The following is a 20,931-nucleotide window of genomic DNA, read 5'->3' as shown; positions in this document are numbered from 1 at the left end:
TTTTCTGTCAGTTCTCCAACAGCAGGATGAATTACAGACATACCACACAGGATCAGTGTGTGAAACCGATCCAGATCAGCCCACATGAAGCTGAGACGTCCTGTCGGCACCAAGTCATCCAGGCTCAAAGCCCATCACTCAAACTGAAACCTCGTCGAACTGCGCTCTGACCACACACACACACACACACACACACACACACACACGCGCTGCAGAGAACACACACTCCAAACATTAACAGTGGATTTGACACTGACGTCCTGTCCTTCTCTGCCTCCACCTTGTTCCTCCTGCTGATGTAAATCTCCATCTTGGCTTCTCCTGAGATAAAATTGAGGAGCTGCCACTTGTTTTTTTTCTTTTTGTTTGTAGCAGCTCCCGTGATAAAAGTTCTCTCAGTAAAAGCAACACTAAAAATACTAAAAACCGCCGTTAAAACAGTGAAGACGCCTGCGAGCCTCTTCACTCAGTTATAGCTGGTAAACAGTCTCTCTGGGTTTGAAGCAGCAGGATTCAGAACAGAGAGAAAAGCTCTGGAGGCGATGGCACCATGAAGATCCTCCACTTCAGGTCTCCAGTCCCTTTTCTCAAGGCGGGCTTGTATAAAACCCTCCCCTGTGGGCCGGGTCCAGGTCCAGCCTGTCCCAGTCTCTGGAACCACACAGTGGGGGGCCTGCTGCTCAGTCCACCCTTGTGGACGCTCTTCACACAGATCCTGTAGAAGATCTTCTTGTCTGCCTTGTCCAAAGACAGTTCTGAGTGATCTTCAGGAGGGGTGTGGACAGGTCCCCCAGCTCCAGGCTCGGCAGGACCTCGGGGACGGGGTGTGGACAGGTCCCCCAGCTCCAGGCTCGGCAGGACCTCGGGGACGGGGTGTGGACAGGTCCCCCAGCTCCAGGTTCGGCAGGACCTCGGGGACGGGGTGTGGACAGGTCCCCCAGCTCCAGGTTCAGCAGGACCTCGGGGACGGGGTGTGGACAGGTCCCCCAGTTCTGGAGTCAGCAGTACTTCTTGCTGGGCTCTCGGAGGAGGCGGACGCCTTTACGATCCCGCCCCTCTTGGCTCCTCCCTCCCTCTGGTCTCTGCTGCTCTTGTCTCGTCTGTCTCACTGGAGGAATCACTTGACTTGGTTTTTTTGAACAAACCAAATATCAGCCATGGAGCTGATCAGCTGGTCTCTCTACACAACTGATACGAGTCTTTCAACAAAGAGCAGAGGAGCCTGGACGGGACTCAACATGCCGGGTATGTTATCAACGCCCGGGGCAAGTGGGGGGGGGTCACATACCTGGCACCCCTGTCCGTCGAGGACATAGGAAATCTTTGCATTTTCGGATTGATGATGCCAAGCCTGCAGCTGATTGGCCGGCGCTGCAGCCTGATCTTCTGCAGGATTAAGAAGACGCCGCCACAAACGACGTCCGAGGGAGGACGGTCTGTTCAAATCAACGGGCAAAAGCTGAGACTGACGAACTGCGAGCTGCGAACTCTTTCGAAAGCTGGACATTTGGGTTATGGACGATTGAGACGCGACTTGGATGTCACCATCCCCGAGAGTTCAACCAGCTTCTGTCTGGAAGAAGCTGAGAACCAAGCAGGCCCTTCCACCAAAACTCGGTACCTGCTGAGCTGCGTCTGGAGCCCCTGAATCCTCCTGGAAGGCTCCGGGCCAGGGACTGCTACTGCAACCTTCCTCTCTCGCCCAGCGCCGCCTGCCTCACTCCGGACTGCTTCCGTCGAGGTGGTCTCCATGGCAACTGTCATCTGCGAGTGGGGTCACTACGGGCTGAATGTGGAGGGGGACGGGCCAAACCACACACACACACACACACACACACACACACACTGAACTGACAGCCCCCCCCCCCCCCCCCCCCGCTGACAGAGGGGTTTCCCCGGACCTGGTCTGACCTGAAGCTGCGGTCTGAAAGTCTCTGCTGTGGTCGTGGCGGGTTTGTTTCTTGGTCCCTCATCCGAACTCCGTCTCCCTGAGGAAGCACAGTCTGTCATGACGACCTTTGACCCCTCTGCCCGGTCTGTCATGACGACCTGTGACCACTCTGCCCGGTCTGTCATGACGACCTGTGACCCCTCTGGCCCCGCCCACCCGCCACTCTGTTGTTTTGTCCATGTCAGGCGCCTGTGAAGGGCTGAAATGAAATTTCCCCTTGTGGGACTAACATTCAGTTCACTCATTCACCTGAGGGACGGTCTGGACGGCTGCCCCCGCCTCAGGCTGGAGGGGACCTGAGGGACGAGAGTCCTCCTCGGCTGTCAGTGCACTCCTCCACTTCTCCAGGAGGCCCTGGGACACCTGGATGCACTGCATCCCCAGCAGAGAGTCCAGGGCCCGGGCGGGGTTCAGGTCCGGCCCCACGGCACGGTGAGGGTCCCAGACTGGATCGGCCTTCCGGTCAGGCCGGGGTCGAGGCTCCGCTGAGGTCCAGTCTGGTCCGTGGATCCGGGGTTCTTTCAGCAGCCAGACCAGAGAGTCGCTTTCAGGAACCCTCTGCGTGAAAACCAGGCCCAGCATTTAAATAGACTCTGGTAACATGGAGGCAGATCCAGAACCTGGACCTGGGCTATGAGACCAGCGCTGAACCCAGAACTCTCCATGACCCTCCACAGGAAGCTGTGCTCAACACGGTCAAAGCCTTTTCTTGGTCTACAGAAACCAGACCAGCGTCTACGTCCAAAGAACTAGAGACTTCCGAAACGTCCCGAATCAGGTGAACGCGGTCCCCCATGGACCTGCCGGGGACACAGTAGGTCTGATCCCGGTGGAGGACCTGCTCCATAGCCCTCCCCAGCCTGGAGGCCAAGACCTCGGACAGGAGTTAGTAGTCCACAAAGAGCAGGACCCGGGGACCAGGTCCTGAGGTCCTGCAGGTTCCCCTCATGGGGAGCAGAGTGAGGACTGCTGTCCTGAGGACACTGGAACCAGAGGACGTCCAGGACGTCCCTTCCCAGGATGCCCCAGAACGCCTTGTAGGACTTGGTGGTGAGCCAGTCGGTCCCAGGAGACCTGCCCACAGCTCCACCTGCAGCTCCGCCCACAGCTCCGCCCACAGCTCCTGCATGTCCAGGCAGGCCTCCAGTTCAGAGTTGGTCTCATCGGAGACATGAGGCAGTCCCCTCAGGAACCCCTCCAGGACTCCAGTCCCCTCAGGAACCCCTCCAGGACTCCAGTCCCCTCAGGAACCCCTCCAGGACTCCAGTCCCCTCAGGAACCCCTCCAGGACTCCAGTCCCCTCAGGAACCCCTCCAGGACTCCAGTCCCCTCAGGAACCCCTCCAGGACTCCAGTCCCCTCAGGAACCCCTCCAGGACTCCAGTCCCCTCAGGAACCCCTACAGGACTCCAGTCCCCTCAGGAACCCCTCCAGGACTCCAGTCCCCTCAGGAACCCCTCCAGGACTCCAGTCCCCTCATGAACCCCTCCAGGACTCCAGTCCCCTCAGGAACCCCTCCAGGACTCCAGTCCCCTCACGAACCCCTCCAGGACTCCAGTCCCCTCAGGAACCCCTCCAGGACTCCAGTCCCCTCATGAACCCCTCCAGGACTCCAGTCCCCTCAGGAACCCCTCCAGGACTCCAGTCCCCTCAGGAACCCCTCCAGGACTCCAGTCCCCTCAGGAACCCCTCCAGGACTCCAGTCCCCTCATGAACCCCTCCAGGACTCCAGTCCCCTCAGGAACCCCTCCAGGACTCCAGTCCCCTCATGAACCCCTCCAGGACTCCAGTCCCCTCAGGAACCCCTCCAGGACTCCAGTCCCCTCAGGAACCCCTCCAGGACTCCAGTCCCCTCAGGAACCCCTCCAGGAGCTCCTGCTCCTCTTTGAACTCAAGCCTGTACAGAGAGGAATAGAAGCCCACCACCGTCCTCCATATCTGACCTGGTTCGGTGATCTGCTGCTGTGTCTCAGAGCGGTGGATCACTGAGAGCGGTGGATCACTGAGAGCGGTGGATCACTGAGAGCAGTGGATCACTGAGAGCAGTGGATCACTCTCCCCTGTCCGGCCTTTTTCTCCAGGCTAAAGAAGAAGCTAGAGGGAGCATCCATCCCTGTGACGGTCTGGTACCGGGTCCCAGTGACGGTCTGGTACCGGGTCCCGGTGACGGTCTGGTATCGGGTCCCGGTGACGGTCTGGTACCGGGTCCCGGTGACGATCTGGTAACGGGTCCCGGTGACGGTCTGGTATCGGGTCCCGGTGACGGTCTGGTACCGGGTCCCGGTGACGGTCTGGTACCGGGACCCGGTGACGGTCTGGTACCGGGTCCCGGTGACGGTCTGGTACCGGGACCCGGTGACGGTCTGGTACCGGGTCCCGGTGACGGTCTGGTACCGGGACCAGACCAGTGCTCCCTGCACTTTAACGTTCAGCAGGTCGGCTAAAGTCTTTTTTTTATTTGAGGTTTTCAAAGTCACCTGGACTTCCCTCTGCTGGCTCCCTGTTCTGTTCCGAGTCCAGTTTAAAATCCTGGTGCTGACCTTCGGAGCTCTACATGGTTCCACGTACATCACAGACCTAATCAAGCCATACAGCTCGGCCCGAGGCCCGAGGCCCGCCGATCAGAACCTGCTGAGAACCCCCCGGACTCGTTTTAAAACCAGGGGTGACCGCTCCTTCACGTCCACTGCGCCTCGCCTCTGGAACCAGCTCCCTCTAGACCTGCTCCCTGGACTCAGTGGAAGCTTCAAAAACATCTAAAAACACACCTGCTCCGGAAGGCATTCCAGACCCACTGACAGTGTCTTGGCGGTACCAGATACTGCCTATATGATTTCAAACACTCTGCTTTTATGTCAGAGCAATGTTTACAATCTCTTATCTATATTTTACATGTTCTTTTGAAAGTTCCTTTATCTTTTTATTTTGTTTTCTGGTTGTGAAGCACTTTGTGACTTCTGGTCTGTAAAAAGTGCTATATAAATACATTTTACTTACTTAAAGGGGCACAGCGCAGTTTTAAATATTAAAACTATCAATTATTCACACCCACACACGTTTTCAGCTTTGCCTGATGGGCAGCAAGAGCGATTTTTGCAAGATCGCAGTCGCTCCTATTTTCCTGTGCAGGGCGCTGAAGGCACAGCAATATGAGTGATTCAGGTACGAATCGCTCTGAGCCTGACGTAATGCGCCTCCCGCTGGCCTGATATGATTAAGTTTCATTTTGTCCGCCATTACTCCGCCCGACGCTTAGCAGCAACAACTGAGCAGGACTGAGGATGGAGCTTCCAGAAAGTAAGAACAGACCGGCTTCCAGCACTGCCTCAGCTCCACACAGACCCACCAGGCAGAAGAAACTTACATTTTACTGGAGCGCTGCTAAAAGAGCGAGGAAGGAGTTCCCCTCTTCTGTGCACGTACATGGACGCAAGCCACAGGCACGAGCGTTTCACTAAGCTGCAGTTACGTCCAAGGCCTGCAGGGGTCGGTGTTTCGCATAAAACAAGCAAACTGCTTAATGCACCTTTAAAGGGGGGGTATTAGGTGTTTTTCAGCCCTTTAGGATCAGTCTACAGCACTCAAGCAACAGCTTTGCCCAAAGTTGGATGGTGTAAGCTGCATCATGGCTGCCCAAATGACTGGAAATGAGTCCCTGTCTCTTTAAGAGTCTCCTAAGCTTTGTGACACGCCCCCCTCAGAGCATCCAGCTCGGCTCTTTCAATTTCAATTCAATCAGTTTTTATTTTTGTACAGCCCAGTATCACAACAACAGCTGCCTCAGAGGCTTCAAGATGTTACATTGGTCGGTAAAAATAAAAACAGTGAATAAGCATCATGTTAATATGTCAGATTTACAGTAACAAGACAAAACGAAGCAACCACCGCCTTAGACCCTCACATCCGGCAAGAAAAAAACTCCAAAAACCCAGTGGGAAAAGAAGAAATCTTGGGGAGAACCACAGTATGGAGGGATCCCTCTCCCAGGGATGGACAGCTTTGGCAACAGCTAGCATGAGACAATAAGAAGTAAAGCCTAGGACTATGTTGAGGACAGTCCGTTGGACGGTCCAGCACAAGAACCACGGATCCCAGCAGTAGAACCGAAGCCAGTCCACGGGCAGGACCGACAGGGGTGTCCTCCCGGTCCGGACGGAGCTTGTTCGTAGGCCCTCGTAATAGTGGAGTCAGCAACTGAAACTGGAGAAGACTCCCCCTCGAAGGGGGGGACAGCAGGGGAAAAGCAATGAAGGGACTAAAGGGAAGAACATTCAGACATTAGAGGACAGGGCTCAGTGCACCGTACTTCCCACAGCATTCTAGCTCCTAGGGCAGCTTTGTGGATAGTTTAGTATTTAAACTACTATTTAGTTAGTGTAGTTTAGATAGCTTAGTTTAATGTAGTTTAGTTTAGTTTGGTTTAATTTGGTTTAGTTTAATTTAGTTTAATTTAGTTTGGTTTAGTTTAGTTTAGTTTAGTTTAGTTTAGTTTAGTTTAGTTTAGTTTAGTTTAGTTTAGAGTCCCTAGCTGACCTGATCATAGGCTGCATCGAAGAGAAACGTCTTGAGCCTAACCTTAAATGTGGAGACTGTGTCTGCCTCTTTGACACCACTTGGAAGCTGGTTCCATAAAAACGGTGCCTGATAGCTAAAGGCTCTTCCACCTATGCCCCTTTTCCACTGCGCAGCTGGTGACGGTACGGGTCGGGTCTGGTAGGATCAGGTCGGTTAAAGCGTACCAGGCACAAATCACGTGTCGCGTTTCCATTGGAGGGGTTACGGCTGTAATGTAGGCGGGGTTATGAGTGTGTGCGTCACCACACAGGATGTGACGAGTAACGCGCTTGCAAAGGCGGGAGAAATTGTGGAAGAGTTTTGCGGAGACCCGCCATTGTCCACTGAAGAAGAGTTTTGCGGAGCAGTATGGACGACATCATCGGCGCCGTGTTTTTACTCTGTGCGTTGTACTACCTGGCTAAAACAAGACAGGCTGTATTAGAAAGAAGGGTCCATGAGGCTCGGAGAGATGCTGCAATTAAAAGGAAAAGAGTAGCGGACATGATCAGGCAGATGGCGGAGAGTTCAGACGAGGAGGCAAGCACAGAGTCCAGCACCGACTCCAGCACCGGCTCCACCGACTCCAGCACCGGCTCCAGCACAGAGTCCAGCACCGACTCCAGCACCGACTCCAGCACAGAGTCCAGCACAGAGTCCAGCTTTGAGGAGAGATGCGAGCAGGAGAGGCGCGAGTGGAAAAGACTCGTCCTGCGAAGATCGCACTGGGAAAGAGAGCAATACAGAAGAAGGCAACGCAACAGGGTAAGCCCATGGAGCATGTTTCATCCCCGCCGTGTGTCCTGTCCGTCCACAGAATCCCCTGTGAACTCGCACAAGTTGTGATGCATCCTTAGCCGTTCTTTTTTTGTGTGTTTTTGCTTTTTGGTGAACCCATATTAACTTCGTCTACATACCAGCATTAATGCCCCAATGGAAAATGAAAACATGTTTCAAGCTAGTCGGTCTGGTGAACTCAGCAGGGAAACGCGGTGGTACTAATAATGTGTATAATTGAACTCATATTTTAGACATGTACGAGTCAAGTCCTGGTGTAGATGGACTATTCCTGTTCCTCGTGTAGCTTCAGTAGTGAGAAAGGGAAGTTTAAATTAATTTATCTGTTCTGACCCAAAGTACCGTCCAGTACTGCAACTATAAAAACAAGATTTAACTACATATGACATCAAATGTGCTCGCAAAAAAGCTTGATTTGCTTTTATATACGTCAAAATCTGACTTAAATACACTCGCTGACAAAATAAAAGTGCTAAACAGGTTTCCCATTTTGGAAACATTTACAGTGAATCAGTTTGCTTTTGTCTTGCTCGTGAACACTGTAGAGGTTTCTGTCCTATGTACAGCTTAACTATTCCATGTTCCTCTGTCATTTTGCTGACATCACACATGTCAGTGGAATACAAACACACAAACACACATAACACAAAGGGGTGGCACAAATAGCATCAGGTATTGCTTATGAACTACAAACTTCAGTCAACAGGAACATATGACTTGGTTTATGTCCACTTCAATTTCAAGCTTCTGGTTTCTGGCCTGATAAACACATTTCATCTGGGGGTGAATAGGAAATGCGACGGAGTGGAAAAGAAAGCGGTGTTTGGAGCTCTCAACTTGCTGTCACTTGCATCTGACTGTGTGAATCTGCTGTCGTCTCCCAGGTGATCCAGGCAGCGCTGCAACGCCGACGCCGCAGGCCCACCACTTGGGCTTTCAGTCGAAGCAGCGCCTGGTGGGACGTCATTGTGCCTGGCTTCACAACCGCTCAGTGGGTCCTAAACTTTCACATGTCAGAAGACACTTTTCAACACTTGCGTGAAAAGGTGCGTCCGGCTATGGAGAAACAAAACAAAGCACATGTGTCCCGCTGCGGAAAAGGGTTGCTGTTGCGTTGTGGAAACTGGCGACCAACGCTGAGTACCGGAGCATCGGCCACCTTCTCGGTGTCAGCATCACCACTGTGTGCCGCTGCGTGCAGGACTTCTGTGATGCTGCGCGTGAGCGGTTGGTCCCGGAGCTCATGAAGTTTCCCGACCTGCACACCCTGCAAGACGTGTCAGCGTACTTCCACAGCCGGTGGGGGCTCCCGCAGTGTGTGGGTGCTATTGATGGGTCACATATTCCCATTATCGCACCACAAGACTTCCACTGCCAAGGAGCTGGCACTCCGTCATGCTCCAGGCGGTCGTGGATGGGAGAGGTCTCTTCTGGAGTGTGTCAGCCGGGATGCCCGGCAGTGTGCACGAGGCGCGTGTACTCAGACTGTCCTCCTTCCAGGAACTGCTGGATCACGGCAGCCTGTTCCCCACACGCACCAGAGACATCGGTGGGGTGGATGTGGGCTGCTACATCCTGGGAGACTCTGCCTCCCCGCTGCAGAGGTGGCTGATGAAACCGTTCCTGGACACCGGGCGGCTGACAGCAGGTCAGCAGCTGTTCAATCGAAAGATCTCCAGGGCCCGGGTGGTGGTGGAGAACGCCTTCGGAAGGCTGAAGGGCAGGTGGCGCTGCCTTTTGAAGCGTAATGACAGTGACCTCACTCTCGTAAAGTCAATGGTGCTGGCATGTTGTGCTCTGCACAACCTCTGTGAGAGCCATGGCGAGGACTTCAACAATGAGTGGAACCTCACTGTGCAGGCTGGTGCTGCAGCAGAGCCTGAGGTGGGCCTGGGCCAGACTGCAGATGAAGACGGAAAAGATGTGAGGGAGGCACTGACGCTTCACCTCAGCTCATAAAGTGTATATACTGTACATTGTGATGCGTGTGTGTGTTGAACCCTTCCGCCGTGTCACTCGAAAGACGTGTGTTCTGTATGTGCATTATAATAAATGTGACACACTGATCCTTTGTCTCCTCGTTGTCTCTCTGCACGACACAAAAAGAATGGATGACACAGGTCATCACAGCTCCAAAAACGCCACATACCTGTTTCTGGATTGGTATGCACTGCAGGGACACAGCTGCCACTACAAGGAGTGACTGCAGACGTTGTCAGTCATCAAACATTTCCACTGCACCATCCCTTACTTGCAACATATGGATTCAAAAAAACTTTCTCCCCAGATGAGGTACATGAGGTACATGAGGCACAGGTGACCTCCTGCGATCGACCGGTTAACCGCCATTTCGCCCCTCTACAACTAGCATGCCTGCTATTTTTCCTACCACTTATGTGACACATATTTTCAGACAGACGTGGCATTCTGAAGGCGGCATGTGCCAACGCCGAATAATAAATATATATGGGGTGTGGGAATGTGGCCTAAAACGAAAGTTCAGTGCTTCTCTGAAACACAGACCAAAAGCTGTGGAATAAGTTCTTATAATCATTTATGCACCTTTCAACACACCCAGGGACACCGAACATGTAGCAGTGACAAAGTAGGACTGACAAAAGTACAGCCGTTACTCACTGTATTACTACACCTCCATCACTGTGTGGTACGCTGGCGCCACCGAAAGGGACAAAGTCAGATTACAGCGTACTGTATGACATGCTGAAAAGGAGATAGACTGCACGCTCCCACCCCCGGAGGACCTGTACGTCACCAGCGACGGTCCATCCTGACTACAACCTCCCACTTCAGTAACAGCTTCCTCCCCTCTGCCATCAGACTGATGAACACAAAACAACTAATGTCTTTTACACACCAACAGCCCTGTTTGGGACTCCTGAACATATAAGATTTGTCTGCAGTACTACATTGCATTACAGGCGGGTAACTACACACCTGCTGCTGCTGTGACCCACCACCCCAGCTGCTATGTTGTTCTGTACTATGTACACTAGTTTTCTTGGTGGTTACTGAAAGATGTTATTGTGTTTTATGTGTATTCAATCTTTTATTTTTTGATAGTTTACTTTTAATGTCACAGCATTCACATCGGGTACAATTCCTAGGTTGTGAACTTGTTCATGGCCAAGGGCAATAAAGTTCTATCTGGTTCTGTGTAGTGCTGACATGCACCTGCAGTGTGAACAGGCAGCGCTGAGTGTCTACAGGTTATTATTTCTGAAGCTCTCTCCGGTGCAGACGCTCCACACTGGGGTTCCAGCGGCGGTGACTTACCACTGGTGGTTGGATGTGCACATCTGTTGGTGCAGTGCTGCAGAAACTAGTCAAGCAGACACTTTTGCAGCCTACCAAATACTTGAGTGAGAAAAAAAAAATCGCATGACAAATTGTGTCATCAGGCTCACTGTGACCGTAGACCAAAAACAAGAAGCTGCAGACATTGACAGGGTTCACACACAACTTTTATTGCTCTCAGACAACTTCTCCGTCAGCGCAGTGTCACGCAAGGCTGCCGAGCCCTGTGTCAGCACAGACACACCCTGTGCAAATGTTCTTGAGAAGAATTGGTTGTGGTCTTGGAGCTCCGCAGTCACTCTGGCTTCCTTCAGCCTGGGCCTCAAGAAACTGCAGGTGCAGACGCCGCTCTTCCTTTCTGTCCTGGTAGCGTGCACGCCGCTCCTCCCGGCGGAGACGCCGCTCCTCCCGGTGGGCATGCCGCTCCTCCCGGCGGGCACGCCGCTCCTCCCGGCGGAGACGCCGCTCCTCCTGGCGGGCACGCCGCTCCTCCCGGTGGGCACGCCGCTCCTCCCGGCGGAGACGCCGCTCCTCCCGGCGGAGACGCCGCTCCTCCCGGCGGGCACAGTCATGGCGCTCCAGCTCCTCCCTCAGAAGGTCGTGGTTGAGCTGTGCCAGCCTTGAGTCATTGGCTTGGAGCTCTCGGAGGACCATCGACAGCTCACTGGGATGATCCCGCCGCCTCCGTGCTGCAAAACGAAAGAGGGACAGAGAACGTTGAAGCACGGCCATTGCCTGACTCTTCTGTAAAGGATTCACCGTATTGTGGTCACTCTTTCACCAATGGTTCCCCGAAAACATGGCCTGGGAGAATCCCAACGTGCTGTTTTTTTCTTTTCTCATCGAAACCTTTATTGAGTTAGTGTTGCTTCCTCTGGGAACACTGACGTTTTCTATCTCGGTTTGCTGTCATACTATACAGCGAAGTTGCATCCATCTATACAACTAACCCCAATTGAAGACCCCGATGGACTCCTGGCGCAAGATGTCAGTGTACTTGACACATTTAATCACTGGCATGGTTTTGTCTTTCAATAGTTACTTGAGGGGCTTTGTCACTTACAGCCAATGTATTTATCGTTTTCATATTTGGCAAATGTTCCCCTGTTGGATTGCGATGAGCTCCCAGTGCAGTGTCACACCTAACTCGTCATTTAACTTATGCTCCAGCCAATATATTATTCCATGGAAACACTCTACATCTGAGACAGAGTGTTGAAGTTGATTGTTTTTGCAAAAATGTCTCATTTTGTCTCATGACTTAAGAAACATGCGAATAACAATTGTCTTAGAAGAAGTCTCTCTATACCGACGAAATGTAATATTTAAGTGCATTTATCTTAAATACATTAGAATTAGACATTTCCACTCAGAGCAAGTTCACAAAGCTTGCACAGATATGGATGTTTTGCAGTGTTATGAGCAACAGCATCCACAGACATATAGAACTCTCTCTCTCTCTCATATATATATATATATATATATATATATATATATATATATATATATATATATATATATATATATAATTATTATTGTATATATTATTACATTACATATATTACACTCTGATCAACTTCAGGAACGTGTGACAAATAATAACGAAGGTCCATGGCTAGAAAAACTGGAGTGTACTGACACAATTTCTGTTGCGTTGACATTGTGGACAGTCTCGTGCAGCATCTACAACATGTACACGAGTCCTCCTCACCTGAGCGTTGCTGCGTGCGTGAAAGTGCCGGTGGAGTTTCACGTCCTCTGGGAGGTGGTGTGGGGGAGCACGGCGGGTCGACTGACGGTGTGGATGGAGACGAAGATGACGCAGTAGTCGCCTGTGCAGGAGTGCTGCACCGAAAGTCGACCTCGCTGGGCCCAGAGGCAGCGACACACGTGCTCCTGCAGAAATACACCAAGAACACTTTCAGAGAGACGCCGACAACAATGGAATGAAGCTTACCGGCTTAGCTGCGTGCTAGCTACTAGCTAGCGCCGCACATAAATGTAAATTTAAGACGGAAAGCACGGAGTGAAATCCTGGATTACTGCAAGGCAACACTGGTGGTTGAAAGCACAGTTAAGAATTGCACAACTCACCTTCGCCGTCCACAAGTGATCGGCAACGGGCTTCGTCGCTCTCCGCTGCGGCGTCCCTCCCTTGTGTGGCCGGTCTGTTGCCATAAATGGCGTCCATCAAATCCAACCACCGCCAGTTCTTTCTGTGGACCCCACTCCGGCTGTTGTGGTCCTTCACTTTGCGGTAGTCACCACGCAGTTTCTTTAATTTTGCGCGGCACTGCTCGGCGATGCGGTCGAACCCCAGCTCCTTCATGCGACCAGAAATCACAATGAAGGTCTTCTGGTTGCGCACGGCGCCATCCAGGTCCCGTTGTATGTCCTCCTCGCCGACAATTCCAAGGAGGGCTTCGACTTCGCCGTTACACCAATTTTCGGTCGACATTTTTGGCCAAGAGTCCGCGAAGCACATCCTGAACAACTGTTCATCAGAGATGAGATCGTCAGAGATCGTTGGCTCGTTCGCAGGCTAGCCAGAGTGGCACATTTCACGGACCAATCAGCAGACACGGGTGCTCAAGTCCCTCCCTACCATACCCGGCACAGTACGGGTGGTAGCTGCTCGCGAGCAGGACCGAAAATGGTTGCGGTTGGTCACGGCTCGTCACCCTTATGACGTCACCAGTGGCAATGGAAACGCGCGCATATCCGATCCGATCCTACCAGACCTGAACCATACCGTCACTGTGGAAAAGGGGCTCTAGTGTCCATTTAGAGACTCCAGGAGTCACCAGTAACCCTGCATTTTGAGAGCGAAGTGCTCTGATTGGTTGATAAGGCGTTAAAGCATCTTGGAGATAGGTTGGAGCCATCCCATTTAGGATTTTGTAAGTGAGGAGAAGGATTTTAAATCTAACTCTAAACTCGACAGGAAGCCAGTGAAGAGATTTTAGAACGGGAGTAATGTGTTCACGTCTTCTAGTTCCGGTTAATAATCTGGCGGCCGCATTTTGAACCAACTGAAAGTTTTTTAATGCACTTTTTGGGCAGGCTGCGAGAAGGGAGTTGCAGTAGTCCAGTCTAGTAGAAACAAATGCATGGATGAGTTTTTCTGCATCGCTTCCAGGTAGAATGTTTCTTATTTTAGCTATGTTGTGCAAGTGGAAATATGCTGTTTTACAAGCCAGGTTGATGTGTGCTTTAAAGGAGATATCCTGATCAAATAAGACCCCGAGGTTCCTGACAGTAGAGGAGGAGGATACACTGACGTTATCTAAGGTGATAATCTGTTCGGATAGACACTCTCTCAGTTTATGGGGGCCTAGTATAATGACCTCTGTTTTGCCAGGATTCAGACGGAGATAGTTCGTAGTCATCCAGGATTTAATTTCTCTGATACAGTCACTGAGTCTGTCTGTTTGATTAGTTTGATCAGGTTTCATAGATAAATACAGTTGTGTGTCATCTGCATAGCAATGAAAATTGATATCGTGACTTCTAATTATGTCCCCTAAAGGAAGCATATATAACAGAAATAAAATTGGCCCGAGCACGGACCCTTGAGGAACCCCATAACTGACCTGGGAGCACGGTGAGGACTGTTGGTTAACGTGAACAAATTGGTACCTATTAGATAAATAGGATTTGAACCAGCAGAGGGCTTTTCCTCTGATGCCAACCTCACATTCTAACCTCTGCAGGAGAATATTGTGGTCGATTGTATCAAAAGCTGCACTGAGGTCTAAGAGAACCAGGACTGAGACTAGACCTGCGTCAGCCGCCAATAGCAAGTCATTAGTGACTTTAACTAACGCAGTCTCAGTGCTGTGATAAGCTCTATATCCTGACTGAAATTTCTCAAATAAACTATTGTCCTGTAGGTGGCGGCAAAGCTGTTTAACCACGACTTTTTCCAGGACTTTTGAAATAAAAGGCAGATTTGATATCGGTCTGTAGTTAGCTAGAATATCAGGATCAAGATTAGGTTTTTTCAGCAGTGGTTTGATTACTGCGAATTTAAATGACTGTGGCACATAGCCAATTTCTAGAGAGGTGTTTATTATAGTTATGATCGTATTTAAGATAACTGGAAGAATATCTTTGAAAAGCTTAGTTGGAATTGGATCTAGGAGACAGGTCGAGGTTTTAGAAGACATTACAATCGAAGTAATCTCAGCCCCATCTACTGATGAGAAACTATCTAGTATTTCAGGTATTTCAGGTGGAGGCAGTGGCTGGATTCCCTGAGCTTGATCTGAGGAAAGCGCTTCACCGATTTTACCTCTGATGGTTATGATTTTATCATTAAAGAATTTAAGAAAGTCATGGCAGTTTAGAGATTCTGGGATTACTGGTTCCACTACAGTATGACTGTTTGTCAGTCTGGCTACAGTGTTGAACAGAAACCGAGGGTTATTTTTGTTTATTTCTATTAAACAAGAGTAATATAATGTCTTGGCTTTAAAAAGAGTTTGTTTATAGCTTAGCAAGCTACATTTCCAGGCCTTCAGAGATTGTTCCGATTTAGATTTACGCCACAGTCTTTCTGATTGCCGAGTTTTTTGTTTGAGAACACGGGTTTCAGAATTAAACCATGGAGCAACGCGCCTGGGTCGATTGGTTTTCAGCTGCAACGGAGCCACTACGTCAAGGGCAGATTTTAGTGAGTGCATAGCACTGTCAACAAACTGATCACTATTATCACCACTGGTCAATAAGCTCATTTCTGTGAGTTCACAAGATAATGCAGCAAATGCAGGCTGGATCAATTCTTTGTACCGAGCCACAGATTTTTCAGATAATGTCCGTATCAACTGAATTTTATCTTTTTGAGCAGAGTAGTCTTCAATCAAAACCTGAAAAGTAATTAAAAAATGGTCTGAGAGTATAGGGTTCTGAGGGAGAACATTTAGGTCACTGACTTCTATCCCATATGTTAAGACCAGATCCAGGGTGTGCTTGTGACTATGAGTGGATTCATCAACATTTTGAGTGAAACCGATACTATCTAATACTGCAATAAACACATTACTCAAACTGTCACCAGAATCATCCACATGGATGTTAAAGTCACCTATTATAAGGATCTTGTTATGAGTCAATACTATATTGCTTAAAAACTCTGAGAACTCAGTTAAAAAGTCAGAGTAAGGACCAGGAGGTCGATACACAATAATTAATAGCACAGCTTTTTGATTCTTCCAATTTGGACAAGTAAGCCTTAGTATTAAGCTTTCAAAAGAGTTGAATTTAACATTAGTTTTGGGTTTAAGAAGAAGACTGGAGTGGGATATCACTGCCACACCTCCACCTCCACCTGTTGATCTTGCTGTTTGGAAATTAACATAGGTTGGAGGGGTACATTCATTGAGCCTCACATAGTCATCTTGCTGGAGCCAAGTTTCTGTTAGAGCAAGGAGATCAATGTTATTGTCACCGATAAGGTCATTAACTAACAGAGGTTTAGTGGAGATTGCTCTAATGTTTAGTAGACCACATTTTATGTATTTCCTACTGGAAGAGTTATTCTGTCTCTTACAGGTGTTAAGCTTTTTACCCATTGACTTTTTTCTAATGCTCTGAGCACTATGGACAGACTCAGTCTCTGTTAGCCTAGGTAAACCTCCATGCTGGACTTGTAAAAATCCGGGAGCAGGATTAGTGACGGGATCAACAAGATCAACAGAGGAGCGTTCTACACGACTGCTCTGCGCCCGGGGCTCATAGCTGGATTGTCAATTTAGGGTACGAAGCCGATCAGCCATATTGTGAGCTAAAAGGGCTGCACCATCCAAAGTTGGGTGGATGCCGTCCCTGCGGATGAGCCCAGGCTTTCCCCAGAAGGTGCACCAGTTGTTTAGAAAAATAACTCCGTTTTCCTCACTCCATCTAGACAACCAGCGATTGAATGATGAAAGTCGGCTACACATTTCATCATTGACCAAATTGGGCAGGGGACCAGAGAATATTACGGCATCAGACATCGACTTAGCCAGTTCACACACCGAGGCTACTTGTAATTTGAGCACCTCTGATTGTCTCCGCCGGGCATCATTACCGCCTGCGTGAATCACGACTCGACGGAATCTCCTACCTTCCTGTTTTAAAAGCCTAAGGTTCCCCTCGATGTCCCCCACTCTGGCCCCCGGGTAACACCTAACCTTCACCGCTGGCAGCTTCACGTCTCTAACTATAGAGCTGCCAATCACCAGCGTGTCCAGTTCAGCCGGCGTGTCGTCGCTGAGGGGAGAGAACCTATTGCAGACGTGAAGCGGTTCTTGGAGTGCTACGTGGCGGTGCTTAGCACTAGCCTTCCTCCGGACCGTCACAAACCGGTCCTGGTCTTGTCCCGGCTGCTCGGGACACGCTGCGGGGCTAGGCTTGCTAACACTCCTCTCACTGCGGGAGCAGTGTATTTGCAGTGTATCCATTCTCTGAGAGGGGCGGGGGGGCGAGCTGTGTAAACTACGTCAGAGCTGGGGCGGAGCTGTGCATTACGGGTGGAGCTGTGCATTATGGGTGGAGCTGTGCATTACGGGTGGAGCTGTGCATTACGGGTGGAGCTGTGCATTACGGGTGGAGCTGTGCATTACGGGTGGAGCTATGCATTACGGGTGGAGCTGTGCATTATGGGCGGAGCTGTGCATTACGGGTGGAGCTATGCATTATGGGCGGAGCTATGCATTATGGGTGGAGCTATGCATTATGGGCGGAGCTGTGCATTATGGGTGGAGCTGTGCATTATGAGCGGAGCTGTGCATTATGGGTGGAGCTGTGCATTATGGGCGGAGCTGTGCATTATGGGTGGAGCTGTGCATTATGAGCGGAGCTGTGCATTACAGGTGGAGCTGTGCATTACAGGTGGAGCTGTGCATTATGGGTGGAGCTGTGCAACATCAAGCATGTCAGCGCTCAACATGGCTGCCAGAGGGAGATTCAGGGATTGCTCAAATATGCGTGAATGGTTCAGGAAAAAAACTCCACGAGTCTTTTTAATGGGAAAATGACACTAAAGCTCAAAAAATAGTTTTTTTGTTTGTTTTTTTCTATATACAAAAGGTAATTTCGGTGGTTGCTACTGTCTGGGACCCTGTTGACCTGATGCTCATGCCTCCTGAGGCAGCGTAATAACAACATTTAGGAAAAAATTTATGTCCTTGAGGTTGTGCATTGTGTTTTATTTCGGAACTTCCAGCGTAACTTCCTGTCTGGTGCTTTCTCAACGACAGTGAATTTAGGAGGTTTTGAAACGGCGGCGCAGAAAATAGAACTGAAGTGAAACTCTAGTGCCGTGGCGCGCACCGGCACTTCTGGGATGCGGCGCGGTGTATTTGCGTCCGGTGGAATTTGGGGGTTCGGTGGCTCAGAACAGCCTCCCCCTCCATTCCCTCCTCCATTCTGCCTCAGTGTTAAAATCACTGTGCGTTTCCTGAAGGAACAGGACGTCTATCTTTTTAAGTGTGGCTGTCTCATACACTGACTGTCTAAAACCAGGATAAGAACAAATAAATTAATTAAAAACAACTTGGCTGCCACCCTCATCATTTGATTGTGTTCTTGCTTTTGTCACCAGTTTTTTCAGGAGTCACAGAGCAGGAGTCTATAACACGACTGCTCTGAGGCCGGACTCCTGCCTGTTCCCATGCGGAGACTGGCCGAGTCAAGGACAGTACCTGAGAGGCCCACCAGGGGTCTCAGTCTATTTATAAAATGTGAAGGTCTACTGTGTCGAAAGCGGCACTCAGGTCCAGTAGAACCAACACTGTGAGTTTTTTATTATCTAAATTCCTCCTGATGTCATTTTAAGTCTTTCATCGGGCGTCTCGATACTGTGGTCAAATCTAAAACGTCTTTCTAAAATGTTGTTAGTAATTGACTTGGTTAAAAACCAGTCTTTCTAAAAATGTACTTAAGAACAGTAGGTTGGATTCAGGCCTGTAGTTCTTCAGAACATTGGGGTCTAAATTGCTCTTCTTCAGAAGGGGCTTCAGCACCGCCGTTCTACAGGCAGTGGGGAAGACGCCCGTCTGAAGAGAGCAGTTCATGATATTTAAAATCTGTTCCTCCAGGAATCCATAAAGTGATTTAAAAAGTGGTGTGGGGATGGGATCTAGAATGAATTTTGATAAAAGTTCTTGATAAAAGTTGATATTCATAAAAGTTCTGAAAATTCACAGATAAAAGACTGGAGCACTGAGGGGGTGTGTACACTGTCAAACAGGATGGGGGACTGCTCAACACAAAGGGGTGGTGCTCCAATGAAGCAGAACTGTTAAAGCCACACACACACACACACACACACACACACACACACACACACACACACACACACACACTCACACACACTCAGTGAGTTTCTCTTTAAAATGGAAGTGCCCCCCCCCCCCCCACCCTGTCTGGCTGGAGACAAGAAGTTAAAACTCGGTGGACACACACACACACACACACACACACGCCACACACACACACACACACACACACACGCCACACACACACGCCACACACGCCACACACACACGCCACACACACACACACGCCACACACACACACACACACACATACGTCACACACACACACACAAACACACAGGGAAGTACAGCAGTGAGCAAACAGCCGCAACAGGAGGAGAACCTCCATGAACCCGAGCAGGAGGACAGACCAGGACCAGGACCAGGACCAGGACCAGGACCAGGACCAGGACCAGGGCCGTGTCCATCCTGGTAATGAGGCTGTGTCCCAGCACCTGGAACCGGTCCTGCAGAACCACACTGAGAACACTACAGCCCCACTGCACTCTGGGACTTTCAGCACAGAGAAAGAACAAAGAGACTTTTTTTTTTTTTCTTCTTTTAAATTTTCCTTCTTATTTCTCGGTATTCGGACTGTCCTACACTGTTTTGCATTTTGGTGAATTGTGTTAAACTGTTTACATTGTGTTTATTTTATGTAACACTTTGGCAATGTGAATGTCTGTTTGTCATGCCAATAAAGTAAGAAAGCCAGTAATTTTTATTTATATAGCACCTTTCACAGGTAAAGAGCCACAAAGTGCTTCACAACATAATAAACAACAATAAAAACAACAATTACAATACAGATAAATAGTCAGATAGATAAATAGATGAATAGTCAACATTAAAATGAGATCAAAAACAGGCCCAGAAAACCAGGCAAACGCCTGAGCAAACAGAAAGGTTTTAAGTTGTGATTTAAAAGTGTCGACAGATGTAACTGCGCGGAGAGAGAGCGGGAGATCGTTCCAGAGCCTGGGAGCAACGGCCTGGACTGATCGGGCTCCTCTGGTCTTGAACCGAGTACGCGGCACCTTTAACAAGTTCTGGTCTGCAGACCTTAAAACCCTGGCAGGGGAATGAGGCTGGAGCAGGTCACAGATGTAAGCAGGAGCTTGACCATGCAGAGCCCGGAAGGTTAAAACCAAGATCTTAAAATTGACTCGGTAAAAAACTGGTAGCCAGTGAAGCTCCTTTAAAATGGGGGATATGCGAGTCCACCTGTTTGTGCCGGTCAGTATTCTCGCTGTAGAGTTTTGCACGAGTTGCAGCTTTGGAAGCTCCTTCTTGATCAGACATGAGAACAGGCTGTTGCAGTAGTCTAAGCAGGAGGAAAAGAAAGCATGAATGATGAGCTCTAGGTCGGTCCGTGATACCATTTTCCTGAGTTTAGAGATATGTCTTAATTGAAAGAAACAGTTTCTTGTCAGCTGCTTGCAGTGCCGCACCAGGGACATGTCTTTATCAAAGAAAACACCCAAGTTTCTAAGACACGAATCCGCGGACTGCCCTAAGTCGCCAAGGAACTGCTTGATCCCTGGAATTGAAGCATCAGGGGCAACAATGAGTGTTTCAGTTTTGTCTGCGTTGAGCTGAAGGGAATTTTCACTGAGCCATTGTTTTATTTCTGCCAGACAGTGGAAAAAGGAATCCAGCTTCTTTATCCCATCCGGCCTAAAAGAACTGTAGAGCTGGATGTCGTCGGCATACAAGTGGTAAGAAACATCCTTGAACCTTTGGATGATCTTACCGAGGGGGATCAAGAACAGTAAAAATAAGATGGGGCCCAGGACAGAGCCTTGAGGCACCCCACACCCAAGATTCATGGACTCTGATTTCATCTGGTTTGTTGACACACAGAAGCTACATCCAGACAGATATGAAGTAAACCACTGGAGAACCGACCCTGACAGTCCCACATGGTCCCTCAGTCGACTTATCAGGACCTGATGGTCAACAGTGTCAAACGCTGAGGACAGATCCAGGAGAACCAGCACGGTGCAATAAAGCT

General features: G+C 49.8%; 1 protein-coding gene across 1 annotated transcript in view; it reads right to left on the bottom strand.

The window, feature by feature from the left end:
- LOC115409714 (prostatic spermine-binding protein-like) overlaps window positions 1-4,520 on the bottom strand; it is a 95,914-nt gene extending 91,394 nt beyond the window's left edge. The window contains exons 1-2 of the mRNA XM_030120990.1: window positions 4,491-4,520; window positions 4,081-4,337 (exon numbers count right to left, since the gene is read on the bottom strand). Of these exons, the coding sequence (XP_029976850.1) occupies window positions 4,081-4,337; window positions 4,491-4,520 (287 nt within the window). The remainder of the gene's footprint in view (window positions 1-4,080; window positions 4,338-4,490) is intronic.
- Window positions 4,521-20,931: the final 16,411 nt, after the last annotated feature.

This window comes from Salarias fasciatus, chromosome 22, assembly GCF_902148845.1.
Source record: "Salarias fasciatus chromosome 22, fSalaFa1.1, whole genome shotgun sequence".
Lineage (NCBI taxonomy): Eukaryota > Metazoa > Chordata > Actinopteri > Blenniiformes > Blenniidae > Salarias > Salarias fasciatus.
Note: the sequence above shows the minus strand (reverse complement) of the source record. Positions and strands in the feature narration are given on the sequence as shown.